Source organism: Gouania willdenowi, chromosome 12, assembly GCF_900634775.1.
Source record: "Gouania willdenowi chromosome 12, fGouWil2.1, whole genome shotgun sequence".
Taxonomy (NCBI): Eukaryota; Metazoa; Chordata; class Actinopteri; order Blenniiformes; family Gobiesocidae; genus Gouania; species Gouania willdenowi.
This window is the reverse complement of record NC_041055.1, coordinates 8,083,647-8,100,339: the sequence shown is the minus strand read 5'-3', so window position 1 is coordinate 8,100,339 and position 16,693 is coordinate 8,083,647. Positions and strand designations below refer to the sequence as shown.

The following is a 16,693-nucleotide window of genomic DNA, read 5'->3' as shown; positions in this document are numbered from 1 at the left end:
CCACTTGTCCCCCCCCTTATGTCACATATGTTGTCACTTTTAACCTCTTTTCACCATATTTCATGCTTACTTTTGCCAATTTAACCACATTCACAATTTGTCATGCCCATTATTTGCCAGTTTACTCTTTAAACTCTACTCTACTCTTGAAATTACATTACCCCAACCCCCCAAAAACTTTATGGAAAGGCACCAAAAGCTCAAAAACGTGATGAAAAATCTGTATATTGGATAGTTTTTATTCCCTTAAAACCCTCAGTGAGGCAGAAAAGCTCTGGTGTCAGGATGTGAGGCTACTGTGAATGTGCCTGTATGTGTGTGTAATTCTAAAGTAGACACTGGAGCATCTGGCAGACATGGTGTCCTCCTCTGCAGGGACACATCAGGCTCCGTCTGTCTGTAGGTGCTGAGTCTGTAGAGTGCAATGAGCAGAAAGCAACAACCAAAGCCTTCAGAGAAAACGCTCATTAAAATAAGCACGGAAGTTTATTTTTCGAAGTAAGGATGTACAAGTGGACAGAAAAACACTGCCACTGCCACAACACTCGTCGTTTTTTCATTTGTTTTACAGTGACGTAAGAAACTAACAGAAGTTTAAGTAAATATAAGTGCGATACATGATTTCTATACAACTAACTAGTCTTTACAGAAAGTTGCTGGAGACGAAATATTATATATCAGATAAATCCAAAGTGTAGGCCTCATAGATCAATAAATTAAAGAGAATATACTAAAAAAAATGGATGTAAAAGGTTGAAATTGAAGTGTTTTTACTTCATTCTTACAGTGTTTTCCCCAAAAAAACCTCTGCCAAACTGACTTCCCAACACGTGACATTTTCAAGGAGTGAAAGTTACGGCAAATCAGTGCTGGATGTTTATTTTGGAGCTTATACGGAATGATCTGAATCCGTCAGAAAAGAAATGTCTCTGGAAGTGAGTTGATATCACGGGGAACAAACTAGAACAAAAATGGTATCAGTAAGAATGAAGTCAATTTACTTCTATGCATTCCACAATGCAATGCATGGAACTTTTCCGAAAAATGTCAATAAGAGGGTGTTTACACTGGTGATCAAAACAGACTTTCAAGCAGCAATTTAAAATTTTTACATTTTTTTTTTTTTTTGAGCAAATGATATATGATTTATTGATCTATAAGGACGGATTTATCTGATAATAGATTACAGTCTCCAGCAGCTTTAACTGCAGTGCTTCGTCAGCATTGTTCAGCAGGGGTCTGGGAATGTAAAAACATTAGTGACACATGTGGTCAATGAGATTGAATCTGTCTGTTTGTTGAAAAGGCAGCACACAACTATAGAGGTGTCACAGTATTATGGCTGAACAACAGACAGAAAACTAGTTTATCATCTATAGCAGGAAACAAGTCATGAATTGATGGGAGCAACGACAAGAAAGGATAAATCTTACCAAACACTCGAGCAGTCGCGCCGGCCGTGCGATCACGATCAGGATCTTCTTCACCAGCTCTCTGATGAAGTCCACCTCCTCGCTCTCAGACCTTTCTGTAGACTAAACACAAAGCCACAGAAATTAAATACCAGGTAAAAAAGGTAACAGTTTATCAACTTTCTCAACTTTTACACCATTCATAAACCCTGTTAGACAGGATTTTATAGTTAACATGTTATAGTTTCATTTATTCAGACAACTTGTTTTGACTTCCGTTGTCTGAATAAACAAAACCTTAACAGAAAACAAAATAAACTTGCTGGAATTATTACAAGGATTTCATCAAATGTATTTATCTATAACAGTAAAACTATACATTAATAAAATCTGTCAAATAAAAAAAATGTTTTCTTTTTTAAAAAGGATCAAATATACCTTACAAGTAGGTTTTTAAAAAAATAATAATAATTAAAAGAAATTAAAACAGAAAAATGTAACAAAAACTGAAAAGTTGAAGAATGAAATGTGATAAAAAAGCAAAAAATAAAATAAAAATTGAAACAATGAAAACCACCTCAAATCTTCAGAAAGCTTTATTTGCTGTTTTCTTTAACACAATCTGATTTGTGTCATTCACCGTCACGAGCTGGAGGTTTTTAATCTTATTATTCTTTATTTAATGTTTTTATAGCTGATTTTATTGTTCTCATTGATTTTTAAACTGTTAACGGTTTTCTGTGTATGAATCGCGCTATACAAAGACATTTGCCTTGGGCTCAGAAGCACTGAGCTTTACAACTAAACGTGCGCTGCATGTTTGGGGGACGCCCTCACCTCCAGAACGAGCCTCTCCAGCTTGTCCGTGAGCTCACAGAAGTAGCTGGAGGTGATCAGTCCCAGTCGACTCTTCTCCAAACAGTCCCGGGCCAACTCGATGATCTGATGGTGGGCGAAGCCGAGCACGCCGTCTGCCAGCGGGAGGACGGTGTCGGGGGAGTTGCTGTGAATGATCTCCTGGATTCTCTCCTCCATCTGAGCCGTGGCCTGTAGAGGAGGGGGTGGGTGGGGTGGTGGGGTGCACAGAGCACAGCGGTGAGCCAATTAACCAGCAGACACAGCTGGTGCGAGTGCGTCGTTTGCGTTCTCACCTTTGGAAAGCGCTCCTTATAGACGTGGTTCATCATGATGATCTCGTGGTCGTAACACGACGGGGATCTTCCAGGGCTGCAAAGATGAATCAAACTCAGTGCGCTGCCATGACGGCGTCAGTGCAAATGGAGGTGACCGGGGACTCACCTGAGGCTGCGGGAGCGCGGGCGCATTGTCGTGGCTCGGCGGCACTCCTCCCCGGAGATGCTCTCGGTGCAGAAGTGCTTGGAGAGGAAGTGCAGCTCGTCGGGCGTGGGCTGGTAGGGCAGCTGGTGCAGCTTCTCCTGTGATGAACAGGACGACTGGAAATGAAACAAATATATATTCAACACGAAAGGAGAGCAACAGGCCCAGAGTAATCGTTACTACGAAGCTGCTGTCCTGCATGTTTCAGACGTCTCCCTGCTCCAACACACCTGAATCTAATGATGCCATTACACAGCTTTACAGGAAGCCTGATCATGAGCTAGCATTTACAATCAGGGGTAGTGGACCAGGGAAGCGCCTAAAAAATGCTAAATAGGGGGCTCTGCAGGACCGGATGTGACCCCCCCTGCTTTAATGAAGATGATCTAGTTCAGGGGTCTGCAACCCACGGCTCTGGAGCCTCATGTGGCTTTTTGACTCTTTTGCAATGGCTCTTTGTAGCTTTAAAAAAGAAATTAAATAATGAATTGTTATTTCTTACAGAGGTTGTTGATGATTAATGACATTAACGTCAAACACAATTCTGATTAAACAATTACTTAACCTAAAAATAAATCACATTGTGCAATAACTCTGTCACCTTCCTACCTCACCTCCTACAACATCTACAAACCATCAACTTTCCCTGCACTTGTGGCTAACCTTAAGTTTTAAATCCCTTGCAAGATAACTAAACTAACACTAAAATTTTGTTAGATTGCATTTGTGTGGGGAACGATTTATTTAATTGCAAACATGCCGCCTTAATATGCATGCTTGATAAATTGCAAGAAATTAGCAATTAGCATGTGTTGACCAACATGATCATGTTTTATCAAGTTATTTTTTGTAGGCCTTCAAATCCATTCACTATTATTAAATGAAATTATTCAATATTATTTTATTTAACTGTGTAGAATTGCATACACTGTATTGTCTTCATTGAGAAGGTTTTTTTTTTTTTTCGGCTCCGGAAGGACTTTAATCCAGGTGAGCTTAGGCAAAAGGGCTCCATTGAGAGTAAAGGTTGCTGGTCTAGTTTTATTGTTGGAGAGCAGCGTGCATGAAGGCTGAAATTTAGCAAAGAAGAGCAAATGACCACCAAGCACCAAATCTCCTCTTTGCCAGATATTCAGTTATCTGATCATTCACACTTTAAAGGCTGAGGAAAAATTTGTATTCCCATTAATACCCAAAAAGTGCAGGGTTTTTCATCCTTGGGGTCAAATGGCAATAAAATGGGGTCAAATGAAATGACCAGTAATAACAAAAGAAAATAAATTACTGATTACAATTATGTATATATTTTTTAAGTTTCATATATTTTTTTTATTTTCATTTATCTATTACCCACAATTAAGAAAACAATACATAATATCACAGAACCACAAATTGTGCAGAAAGTAAAAAAATACAATACACATACAATAAAACACCACACACAATCTGAAAGAGCTGTATTCTATACTTTCACTTTCTCAAATACAAATCTTGTTCAGATAAAATGCAATATAAAATATCTGAGCTGGTGTATATTTTGACTTTGTGCAATAACACTGGCTACAAGAGTTGAGCCAGATGCTCGGCTGAAAGGAGTATCCGGTACGGAAAAAGCACTTTTGCCGAGTCCGAGTATTACACGAGTAATACGAGTCAATATCTGTGCACGGATTGAATGAAAATCCTCATTGGCTGGCTGACTATGTCTGCGTTCTGTGTCAGTCACAGCGCTCCTCCCCTACACACATACAGATGTGTTGCTGTCTGATTGTATCCCGCAGCAGCTCCGCATGCTCACTCACTGACAGCTCTGTCTCTGCGCAGTCACTCAGGTTTGTGGGTCTTATCCGTTAACGTTTAGGGTTTCTTCAGCTCCAGGTTGGTTTTTACTTCGGTTTGTACTTACTTATTAAACAGTAGAGTTCTGGTAAACGTGTGTCCGTTCGGACGTGCTGATGGGTAGAATGCGACTCGCGTTGCGTCTCTGCCTGTCGGAAACTTTTTTCTTTTTCTTTTTTAACCATCAGCTGGGTGGTCGAACCAGTTTTTTTTTTTAATTCACTGAGTGTCTGACACTTTCTTGCTGTACTTCTTAAAAAAAGTAGTAGTGGTATACAGTGGGGCAAAAAACTATTTAGTCAGCCACCAATTGTGCAAGTTCTCCCACATAAAAAGATAATTTTCATCATAGGTATACCTCAACTATGAGAGACAAAATGAGAATAAAAAAAATCAAGAAAATCACATTGTAGGATTTTTAATGAATTTATGGCGGAAAATATGTATTTGGTCAATAACAAAAGTTAACCTCAATACTTTGTAATGTACCCTCTGTTGGCAATGACAGAGGTCAAATGTTTTCTGTAAGTCTTCACAAGGTTTTCACACACTGTTGCTGGTATTTTGGCTCATTCCTTCATGCAGATCTCCTCTAGAGCAGTGATGTTTTGGGGCTGTCGCTGGGCAACATGGACTTTCACCTCCCTCCAAAGATATTCTATGGGGTTGAGATCTGGAGACTGGCTAGGCCACTCCAGGACCTTGAAATGCTTCTTACAAAGCCACTCCTTCATTGCCCGGGCGGTGTGTTTGGGATCATTGTCATTCTGAAAGACCCAGCCACGTTTCATCTTCAATGCCCTTGCTGATGAAAGGAGGTTTTCACTCAAAATCTCACAATACATGACCCCATTCATTCTTTCCTTTACATGGATCAGTCGACCTGGTCCCTTTGCAGAGAAACAGCCCCAAAGCATGATGTTACCACCCCCATGCTTTACAGTAGGTATTGTGTTCTTTCTCCTCCTCCAAACACGACGAGTGGAGTTCCTACCAAAAAGTTTTATTTTGGCTTCATCTGACCATATGACATTCGCCCAATCCTCTTCTGGATCATCCAAATGCTCTCTGCAATTCATTCACTAGGTCCCCCCGTGTGGTTCTGGGATTTTTGCTCACCGTTCTTGTGATAATTTTGACCCCACGGAGTGAGTGGAGGACAGAGGAGCCTCTTGAAGAAGAAGTTACAGGTCTGTGAGAGCCATAAATCTTGCTTGTTTGTAGGTGACCAAATACTTGTTTTACCGAGGGATTTACCAATTAATACATTAAAAATCCTACAATGTGATTTTCTGGATTTTTTTTCTCATTTTGTCTCTCATAGTTGAGGTATACCTATGATGAAAATTACAGGCCTCTCTCATCTTTTTAAGTGGGAGTACTTGCACAAATTTTGAAAGTTACAAAAAGAATGTTATGTTGAGTATGAAAACTCTTATTCATTACATTTTACTTCACAATTGCAACCGCATGTGTTGTATTCATTGTTGCGAAACTTGCTCTGTAAACATTTTGTTTGCTATCGTGATCAAAACCATTGATCTGACGCTCAATGCTGATGCTGTCTTGTAAATAGCTTTCTCATCAGAAATAAATAGAACAATTTCTGATCAACCCGTATCAATTGCATGCTTAAAAAAACATATTGGTTAAAGCCCCGCCCCTTCATGCCAACCCGACCCACTTCCGGGTTAATTCCCGTCTACATTCGGGTTAGGCCCCACCCACTCCAAGTACAAATAAATAATTCATATGGTTAACAGATACAGATACAGATAATGCTGTACTCGCTCATCCCTACTGGCTACTCTGTAATTAAAAATGTTTTCAACCTTTATTTATTTAACCAGAAAAGTCTCATTGAGATTAAGAATCTAAGTGACTTCCTCATGTTCCCACAGTGATGGCCCACAATGGATTTGAACCAGTGACCCTCTAATTACAAGCTCACTTCATTAACTTTTATTAACAGAAAAAAGTCGCTGGCTTTGCCAGAAATTTGTGATATAAAAATGAGTGAAGAGAAGAAAAAGGTTGTGAACCACTGATACAGTGTGTCCAAATGTATGGACACCACCATTTTTCACCAATGACAAGAAATATGACATTTTTCAATTTCTCAAACTGATCCAGAATCAGTATATTGATCCTGATCCCTTTCAAAATGTAATGGAATCTTCCATGGTGTAAGGCCCATCACATAAATCTTTGACAAAAGTACTTTTAAGGTAATCCTGCTTAAAGTCAAACAAACACACAAACAAATAAACCTCCTTGGCAAAGGTAAAACATTTTAATCATTATAGAAACTAGTCTGATACTTTTACTCAACCTTCATGATCTTCCTGCTAATATAGATATAAGAAAAATAGACAATCTTGCTTCGACAACAGTGTGATGCAATGTCTGTTATTAATGTAAAATAAGTGAAAAGTCAATCCATTCAGTGATAATGGTATATTTTCAAAGTGTAAACATATTTCCTACACAGATTTTATTGACCCAACAACTCTTTAGTATGCCATTGTTGCTACCATAGTAACCCGACGCAGACATTCTTCTGCATTGTCAGACAGTAAGATGGATGAAGACATTGTTGCATGTTACATCGAATACTTACAGAGACGGTGGAGCTGGGTGTGTTGGTGCCATATCCAGAGGAGGGCAGAGAGGCCAGCGACCAGCGGCGACCATCAGTCCTGTAACACATACACACACACACACATTCATAAATTAACCAGTCGACAGACAAAGCCCAACAATGAGCTTTTTAAAACACATTTAAAAACAAAGAACAGATGATCGACCACATTTCTGAAACAATGCTAATCTCCACAATTTAGTAAATCTCTGGTGACACACAGAATGAGGGCTACACAGCACATTAATGCAGGACCAAAACTAGGACACAATGAAAGATATGATGGTCTACACAGAGGTCAGTTACCTGTCTGCTCTGTGGCAATGACTGTGGATCATAATAATGCACAATATAGAGAATTACGTGACCAAACTGGTGCAACAATAACCAATCTTTACTGTCCCTTACATCAGGACGTGTGTTTGATGGAGGTCATGTTACCTTCGTGCAAAGGAGAAATGAGCAGAGGCACTGGGAGAGAAGTTACGGGGACTGTCTTGTGGACTTGATCCTATAAGAAAAAACATCCAGAGAATACCTCAAATTAGAAGACAACAACTCACCCAGGCTGATTTTATTTTTGAAAGTTATGAAGCCACTCATCTTTAATCCCAAATTACTGGATTGTCAGACAGTGACGCCAACACATCACTAGTAATGCTAGTGAGTGAGTGTATAAGTCCTTAAAGCTGATATCCGGAGGATGAAGAGAGAGAGAGAAAATTCAAAAGCGAACGTCTCGATGTTCCTCCCTAAACAGCTCCACTTCCTCCACCTGCCTCTACCAAAAGCCACGCCTCTAATTTTGTGCACGCGCATCGCGGAACATAACACGGTCGCGCTGGGTCACATTGATATAGGTCTATAGGTCATCGTGCGGTCCTCAAAATAAATACAAAAAACAATTTAAAAAAACACATGTAAAATGACAGAGAAATACAAAAAAAAGATCATGAGTATATACTGTACAAGTTGACTCCGGACTTACAAAAAAATAAAAAAATGAAAAAATTTGTCATACAAAACAAAAAACAAGAGAAACGCCCAAAGTGACAGAAAATGTTACAAAATGATAAGGAAAATGCACAAAATGGCCACAAAAATACATACAAATTGACAGAAAATTGCAACAAAAGATCATGAGTACCTGTATATACAAGTTAACTCCAGACAAAAACCAATAGAAACCCCAAAAAGAACAGAAAATGTTGATGAGAAAAAAACACAAAAATAGCCACAAAAATGACAACAAAAATACACTAAATGACTCCAAAAACACACAGATAGAAAAACAAACACAATTACTCCAAGAAGAACAAAAAACTACACACAAAACGACAAAATTATAACAAAAACACAAAATGAGAACAAAAATACACAAAATGACAAGGAAAACACACTGAGAGAAGAATATACAAAAATGAATTAAAAAAACACAAAATTACTCAACTAAAAACAAAATATAAACAGAAAACCACAAAATGAAAATTTTACAAAATGTTAACAAAAATACACAAAATATATATATGTAATTTATTAAAAAGATATTTAAAGTTGAAATGTGTTATTTATACTAATATGCATGATATCTTAAGAATAAAAATAGTAATTAATTAACAAAATGCAATCGCCTGCTGTGATGACAAGGACAGACTAAATCATGAGTCTAATCAACAAGGAATGTTGTAGAAAAACTACAATGTTATCCTCATCAGATCTGGTTCAAAAATGATGGCTGCTTTCCTCCGGATGTTGTTTTCTAATCTAACTGAAACTATAACAAATACAGCTGAAGATGATAACATTTGTGACGACAACACCTAAAACATGCTAATAATCCCCCTCCTTTCCTTACCTTTGGGACCAATATTACGTCTGTGCCACAGAGTTAAATCATCCCACAGCTGAGCACATTCATGAACATGATCTGCTTGGCCTTCTGGCTCTGAATCCATGTCACAGACTCCTGTGTCCCACTGAAACACAGACTAAACACTGGCGGCCGTGCTCTCGCTGACCAATAGCAGGAAATAAAACGCCCTGTGCTAAATGAGACCTCCCCTCCTTCTGACATGGTGCATTTCCGCTTTGCAGGAACTCAGAAACAATCCCAGCCTCCTCCTCCAACGTTACACGTTAAATATATTATTCTAAAAAAGGGGTTCTAAACTGGTCTCACCCTGGGACCCACATTTTGACACGGTCATTAAATCGCGACAGACTTTTTTTAGAATTCCACCAACTCAATGTAAAATAGCTGTTGAAAACACACATACTGTATATAATTTTTTTTGAAATATATACATTTTCCTGTGCAACATGCATTCTTACAGCATGGCTGTCAAATATTAAGTATTTATTTATTATGACCAGCTGTTCGCGACCCACGCACTACAGGTCTGCGACGCACTTTTGGGTCCCGACCCACCCGTTGAGAATCACTGTTTGAAAGGCTTTCATCTTTTCTAATTATCATGCTGTTAAGATAAATGACAGACTTTGACTCCTCTGCAGCACTTATTCCCAGAGTCCTTACAGACGTTATAATAAACTCCTCTCGGAGAGTGTCTTTCCTCCTCTGAGAACGTGCACGCACACGTGCATGAGCACTTACCTGTGAGGGAGGAAAGTGGGGAGTGTGGTCGTGGTAATCCTGACGACTGACCGCTTCCTATCAGGCTTTTTCTGTTGCTCGTTCTGCAGCTGGAAAACCAAAGAGATTGACGTTAAAGTGGTTTAAGACGTTCCTAAAATGTGGAGAAAAATCGTGCACACGCATTGTTTGATTAACACATGCTTAGTGTCCATGCGTATTAATAATGAGGTGTGGCTAACGAGACTCGCAAAAACACAACATAAATCAAGCCTGGTCTGAGGAGTACATAGAGAACAGCTGATCAGCTGTCGTGTAAGGTAAGTCAGTAAGTGCACACACACGCACTAGTGAGGGATTTTGGTTGTAAATATTGAACAAGTTTAATGTTTACGATTGTCTGCATCGACCAGTTTCAGAGCAGATTATCAGGACAAATTCACAATAATCAAACCTCAGACCACAGCATCCTCTGATAGAAGAATTTGATAAAAATTTAAGTTAATCTGGTGTTTGTCGTTCTTGGTTGGGAAGGAGGAAAATTGGGACAAAAGCAGCCTGATTACCTTTATGTGTGTACCCTGCTTGAAACAGTTAAAGATCAGTCTGCTAAAGTAAAGTAAAACAGTGATTTCGGAACGTCTCACGCTGCACGCATGTTTGTCGGAGAAATGAAATGAAAATGTTTAAAGCAAAACTAAGTAACTTTTTGACCTTAATAAATCCTTCTCATAGCCCCTGTGAGGGTAATACAAGTGTTTATGGGGTGATTGGGAGGGTCTTTCATCTCTCCCTTCTGTTTGAAAACCGCACTTGCAACGTTCCTGCCTCCGACCAGTGGCAAGACGTACTGCTTTACGGCAGCCCAATACAAACTAATGCTAGATCATGACCAGCCCCGTGGCTGCACATGGTTGTCTACAAATTCACTTTTCTCAAACTTATATCATGGTGGAGGCAGCAAAATATGGCAGAGAAGACCTTTGTCCGAGGAACGGAGCAACTCCGTGCAGTGACAGCTCAGCTCAGAGTGTGATTGCGTAACAGACACACACACACACACACACTCGCAACCCAACCCTCCATCAGGCAGCACACACACAAATATCCATCCATCCATCCATCCATTTTCAAAGACACTTTGTCAGCTCACAAACAAACACACCACACACATTTCCACACTTCCTTCCATATTACTCCCACAACATTCATTTATTTTACTTGTCTCTCTTCCTCATAATGTTCACATGGTCACATGGGACTATATGTGTGAAAGCACCCTTAGTGTCACTGTTGTATTACAATTTTTCAGTGATCGGTTTCTACCGTCTTGGGAAAGCAAAGGTGCGCATGTAGCTGTGGGGTGGGGCAAGCGGAGGGGGGTGCAGAGTTTTTATGACAGTGCCATAACCAAAAGAGACCTTTAGGGGGAGCGCTAAGCGCAAGTTACTTAGTTCTGCTTTAACTTAGCTAATTTTACACTAAAAAAGCGAGGCTGGTCTAAAAGAGATAATTGTGTTGCTGTTTAGGCTGTGGTAAATGAAGCCAGTGTGTGCCTTTTATATATTTGAATAATAACAGACATGACCTGTTCTTTCAGCCACTCCATTGAATTTACTTCATATTTCAATCAAGTATCTCAATGTTTCAGTTTTTCAGCGACCTGGTTGGTGCCGGGAGTATAATTTCAGTTTAGAGGCCAACACTTAACGCCTGAAGAACATGAATTCCCTTCAAGGTCAAAGACTCAAACGCATGCTGTTACATAAGCTCCTCTGAGAAGTGAACCATTTTAAAGATGTTCTTCAATAAACTATTTCTATCCTCCAAACGTCACTCACACACATTCACTCTGCAGCTTTTCCTTTCAGTGTGTGAGGACCCAAAACGATCCGTTTGGAGACAAATTAAACGATCCTAAGATGTGCCTGTACCCAGAACGTGGCTTTGCTACGGTTAGGTCAGGCTGGCCTTGTCAGTTTGTTTCAACAGCACGATCAAATTCACAGAAATGTGTGCACAAGCAGGCATCGCGTCTCTGTCAGCGCTGCAGCAACGCTCTGAGACGTGCCACTGCAGAGCCCTGAGGGCTTCACTGCCACATCAGCAGTGGCACCAAGACTCCCTGATTAGCAAATGCAGTTTAAACCCATCACAAACTCACTGTTCACCTTTTTCATCATCACATTTTGTCCTAAAGTCCTTCAGTGTCTGATTCTTTAACCATAGCAGAGGAAGGCTCAGGAAGCCATGGTGTTCAGCTGATATCCCAGTCTGGGGAATTCACCTTAAGTCCACAGAACAAACTAGATTGTCAGTTTGTTTTCAGGGGTGTCGTGATGTTAATTGTGACTCGTCTTCATGATGGATTGCAGCAGCACAGCTTCACTGACAATACAGCGACTGAGAGAAGCACCATTTACAGCCTTTAGAGACATGAATGTTCACTCTGTCCAAAGACAGACACTGTATATGTAGAAGCATGGGTTTATGGTAAATGCAGAGAAAAGCGTCAACAATTTTTCCTCATTGTTGCACCAATACGCTTTGGAAGGAGGCTTTGTAAATGCTCTCAGCCTCAATAACACCTGTTTCATTTAGATTTATTTAAAAAATATTTTATTTAAATATTTACTTAGCTTTAAGAGTAACTATACCACAAATGCACTTTTAATTGGGTATTAAGTAATGGTGTTGCTTGATCCTAGTGCAACTTTTTAACATTTTAGTAAAAGTATTTATATTTTGCATATTCTGTTGTCAAATGTCAGAGTGACTGCCCTATATGGGTTGAACGCTGGTTATTACAATTGAATTTTGCTATTGGCTGAGACAGATTGTGATGTCATTTCGACCATCGTGCTACGCCCCTGCTATAAAACCTGGTAGGAGATGATGTTTTTGACTCTGTGCTTCTATAAAGAGCTGATTTTGGTCTAATCAGAGGGTTCATCAAGCTGTGCGTGTATGCACAGACACATCACGTGTGTATTCCCGTCTGTCTCTGCGTGTGCGCTGACGTGCATGTACTTTTCGTCGCTGTGTGTGTTTCTTCCTGGTTTGTGTGTGTGTGAGTTTGTGTTCCTGGGCTCAGGGCTGGAGAGCACGAGCTGTTAGTTGTAGAGTGTCTGAAGGGCATGTCTTAGCTGCTCCAGGAGCAACGCCCATAATCAAGGATTGTTTTGCATTTCCCCCCTAGTGGCAGGTCCACAAAAAACCTCGGGGTTTAATTACACTTTAACAATACCACTAACAGCTAACTAATTAAATGACAGACTTCTGCCAAAGAACAGTCTGTATTCTTTGATACATTTTATTATATTTTCAAATAAGCCAATTTATCCAATATTTACAGTCTACATGAAAAAAAGCCTAATTTTTCATTTGTGACATTATTTTTATTCGGGCCTAAAACCAAAATTGAAGCAGCTTTAGATAGTAATAACTGTATCTATGTTATTAGTCCGACACAAGCAACACAAACCAACTATTGTGGCAGCAGGGCAGGAAAAATCCACTTTCATTCTTGATTCAGTCCCACTAACATAGCCCTTACATCAGAGGAGGACACCTGTCCGACTGACATGCTAGTTGGGCTACCCTATGAAAACAGGAAATGCTGTGAATCATGACGAGTGAATAATGTCTGACACAGGATCAGATTCAACGAGATCTATTTATTCCCTCTCACTGAGGATTAAGCTGAGAGGAGGCAGTGCCGCTGCCCAATCAACCCTCTTGTTGCTCTTCACCCTCTCATTGGTTCATGTAGTGCTAACACTGAGGGCCACTCAGGGCCACTCAGGGAGACGATGGAATCACTCCCTGGATTAGCAGAGTGGGCTGCCACAGGTTATGGTGACATCCTAATGTTAGAAAGTGAGCTTTAAGAGGAAAGACGCACCTCTGCAATCATAGCGGGGGGCGGATCCTGTTGGTGTGCTTGAGATTTAAAGGAAGGGAGGGGGTAAAGGAGCCTTAGGCAAAGATGAGAAGTAGAAACTAGGCCAGTGTTTATGCTGTACTGCAGATGTGTGAGATTCCTGAAGTGCCTCCATACCAAGGTTTTGTGTGAAAACACTCCTCTCACTTACTTTCTAAAGGTCTTTATCAAAGTTTGAAAATCAAAGGTTTTTGGCTTCATAATCACCAACAAAGTAGTCTAAATATGTCAAAAGTAATTTTGTAGATTTCAGGCTTGTTTGAAGCATAAATAGATAAAAACACTTCTGATTTCCAGCGTCTGATCCTGACCTGTGTCGACGTAGAAAAAGCCATGAATAATCTTTTTTCTCTTGCTGGCTTGTCTCAGCTGTCAGGTGAGCTGACAAAACGCAATGACACATAAATTGCTGCTGCGCGCTGACGGACCAAAATTCAAAGTCAGGCGTGTGACATACACAGCTCTATTATTAGTATTTGGAGAAAAGGCCGGCGTGTGCAGTGAGGAATGGGAATCAAAGCGCGGCAGCTCGTCCCTGTAGCCGCCACAGACAGATGTTTCTTAAAGTTAATGTCAGGTTCCACATCTGAAGAGTCCTAAACAGGTTTGCACAGACAAATCTCAGCAAATGCTTAAAAGCTCCAGCTTTTTGTCAGGTTTTCTCCACTTTTTAAAAAACTCAAGAGTTGCATTAACTCAAATAACGCAACTGTTTTAGGAACGTGCTATGTAAACAAGCGTAAACTTTGATATCAGACACCAGCTTGTAGTTCTGAACATTTTGATGGAATCTAAATGTTCTCCTCTTCTTGTGTCAAAATGTGGTGTACCCCAGGGATCTGTTTTGGGATTTGGAAAATGTATGTATCCAATCAGTCTAAAATATTATATGCAGATGATACCAGTTTGTTTTATTCACATAAAAATCAAACTACTCATGAAAGTTGTAAATGAGGAATTGGAAAGAAATTGCAAAATGGTTCAAAATTAACAAACTGTCTCCTAAGCCTAAAATTAAAAAAAAAAAAAAAATTATTATTTTGTGCCTCTAAAGGCGAAAAAATAAAGAAACATTAAGAAACAAAAAGAAGATAAAATAATAACAAACATTAATTTCTGGTAAAGGTCCTATATCATGCTAAATTAACTTTTTTGAGCTTTTAACCTTGTTATAATGTTAATTCCTTATCAAAAACACCACCAAAGTACTATTGGGCTTCTTTCCTGCATCTCTGAGCAATCCTCACTAACCGTGCTCTCTGAGCTGCTGCTCCACCTTCTTCTGAAAAACGAGCGGCCCCTCCCCAACTGACTTCACTAGAGTCTGAACCGCCCACTCCAGGAAGTGCCTGCTGCCGGCGCCGTGCCTCTACAGTGAACATACATGCCCACTCTCTTGGAGCTAAAGGCATGCGAGCGGCCGAAGAACCGCTACATCATGAAATGTGCGGCACTCACACGGGGAGAGGCGGCGCTTCAGAGGAACCGTGCGTCTCAACTTCCGGGTGTCTTCATAAATTAGTATTTTGTTTTGCCAAATGTTACATATTAACCATATGTGGCTGTAGTTGACTTTGGAAGGTCATAAAATAGCGTGATATAGATCCTTTAATGTCTGTCTACTGTTAGTACTTTTATGCTTTGTTGTATTTTAAACTGTGCCAAATAAAAAGAATATTATTGAAGGACAGTTTGTAAAACATATTTTTTCAATGAATATACATGTTTTTAAAAATTAGCAGATGTGATTAAAAACATAAAAAGCAGTAATAGTAATTAAAAAAAGACATGTAACAATTAAATAAGAGAAACATAAGGGTAACATTTTACTTGACGTTTTATACATAAGGCTGACATTACGCTGTCATTATTATGACATGACACCTTTCATTAGCATAATCAGGGTGTCATCAATGCTGTCATTAAGTGTTGATCGTTACCCTAACCCCACTAGATCCCTCCACCTAACCCAAAAACGCTGGACCAAATACGTTTCTTTATGTTTCAAGCTGCTTTCAGTTGTACATGTGAGTATTTACAGATGAAAAAAGTCCAAAAACTGACGGTGTTTCTTGTTAAGCCTATGAAATAGGTCAGAAGAGGGATTAAAAAATAAATATGAATATTAATATATGGCCTTCCTAATACTGAAGCTCCACCATGTACACAAACCTGGGATCATGTGGCTTAGCTATAAACCAGTGTCCGCACATGTTTAAATCCCATAAAATATTCAAAGGTTTTTAACTCAGCTCTACAGGGAGTGGTGAGCAAATCAAATGAAATGCACGCTTTGGGGCTGCGACGGCGACAACGAGCACATCCTGTGTGAGAAACACGAGAAGACCGACTCGACAATAAAAACGCACAACAAATGATGGACTGACAAAGCAAAGGAAGAAACAATGAATCAGAAGGCGACACCCAGGTTCTCCTTGTTCAGTTTGGCCTTGTAAAACAGCTCAAATGATGAAGTGGAGACAGAAAAATAAAAACACGAACTAAAATCCTCTCTGGTGAAAATAATTAAAGAAATGTGTAAAGAGAAAGTTTACTACAGTGGCGAGGCAAGGCAAATTTATTTGTATAGCGCATTTCATACTCAAGCCAACTCAATGTGTTTACATGATAAAACATTCAATCGTTTAAAATCAATAAGAACATTTAAAATCAAAAGTAAAATCAATTAAAATCATCAGTAAAATCATCATGACATCAACAACATGACTAAAAATGTTGTTGATGTCAGTGATGTCAGTGCAGAAATTATAGAAAGTGTCTCATTCAAGACATCCTTTGGTATGGACTACATTTAATTAATGCAGTGTATTACCCAGGGTGCAGTGTTTGTTTAAGGTAAAAAATAAAAAATTAAAAAAAAGGAAAAAGAGCTAAAAATATTTTAGTTTAAGTCTAATATTCATGAC

At 39.4% G+C, this 16,693-nt stretch overlaps 1 protein-coding gene across 11 annotated transcripts in view; it reads right to left on the bottom strand.

Moving 5' to 3' along the window:
* The window catches only part of mast4 (microtubule associated serine/threonine kinase family member 4), a 172,802-nt gene that overhangs the window by 27,402 nt on the left and 128,707 nt on the right, over positions 1–16,693 (bottom strand). For 6 of the 11 annotated variants that reach the window (XM_028463618.1, XM_028463622.1, XM_028463628.1 and 3 more), the window contains 8 exons: positions 9,845–9,933; positions 7,672–7,741; positions 7,537–7,557; positions 7,210–7,288; positions 2,712–2,866; positions 2,564–2,639; positions 2,250–2,459; positions 1,434–1,535 (listed from right to left, as the gene is read on the bottom strand). In XM_028463618.1, the coding sequence (XP_028319419.1) occupies positions 1,434–1,535; positions 2,250–2,459; positions 2,564–2,639; positions 2,712–2,866; positions 7,210–7,288; positions 7,537–7,557; positions 7,672–7,741; positions 9,845–9,933 (802 nt within the window). The remainder of the gene's footprint in view (positions 1–1,433; positions 1,536–2,249; positions 2,460–2,563; positions 2,640–2,711; positions 2,867–7,209; positions 7,289–7,536; positions 7,558–7,671; positions 7,742–9,844; positions 9,934–16,693) is intronic. The other 5 variants (XM_028463620.1, XM_028463626.1, XM_028463624.1 and 2 more) reach the window with 3 other exon arrangements.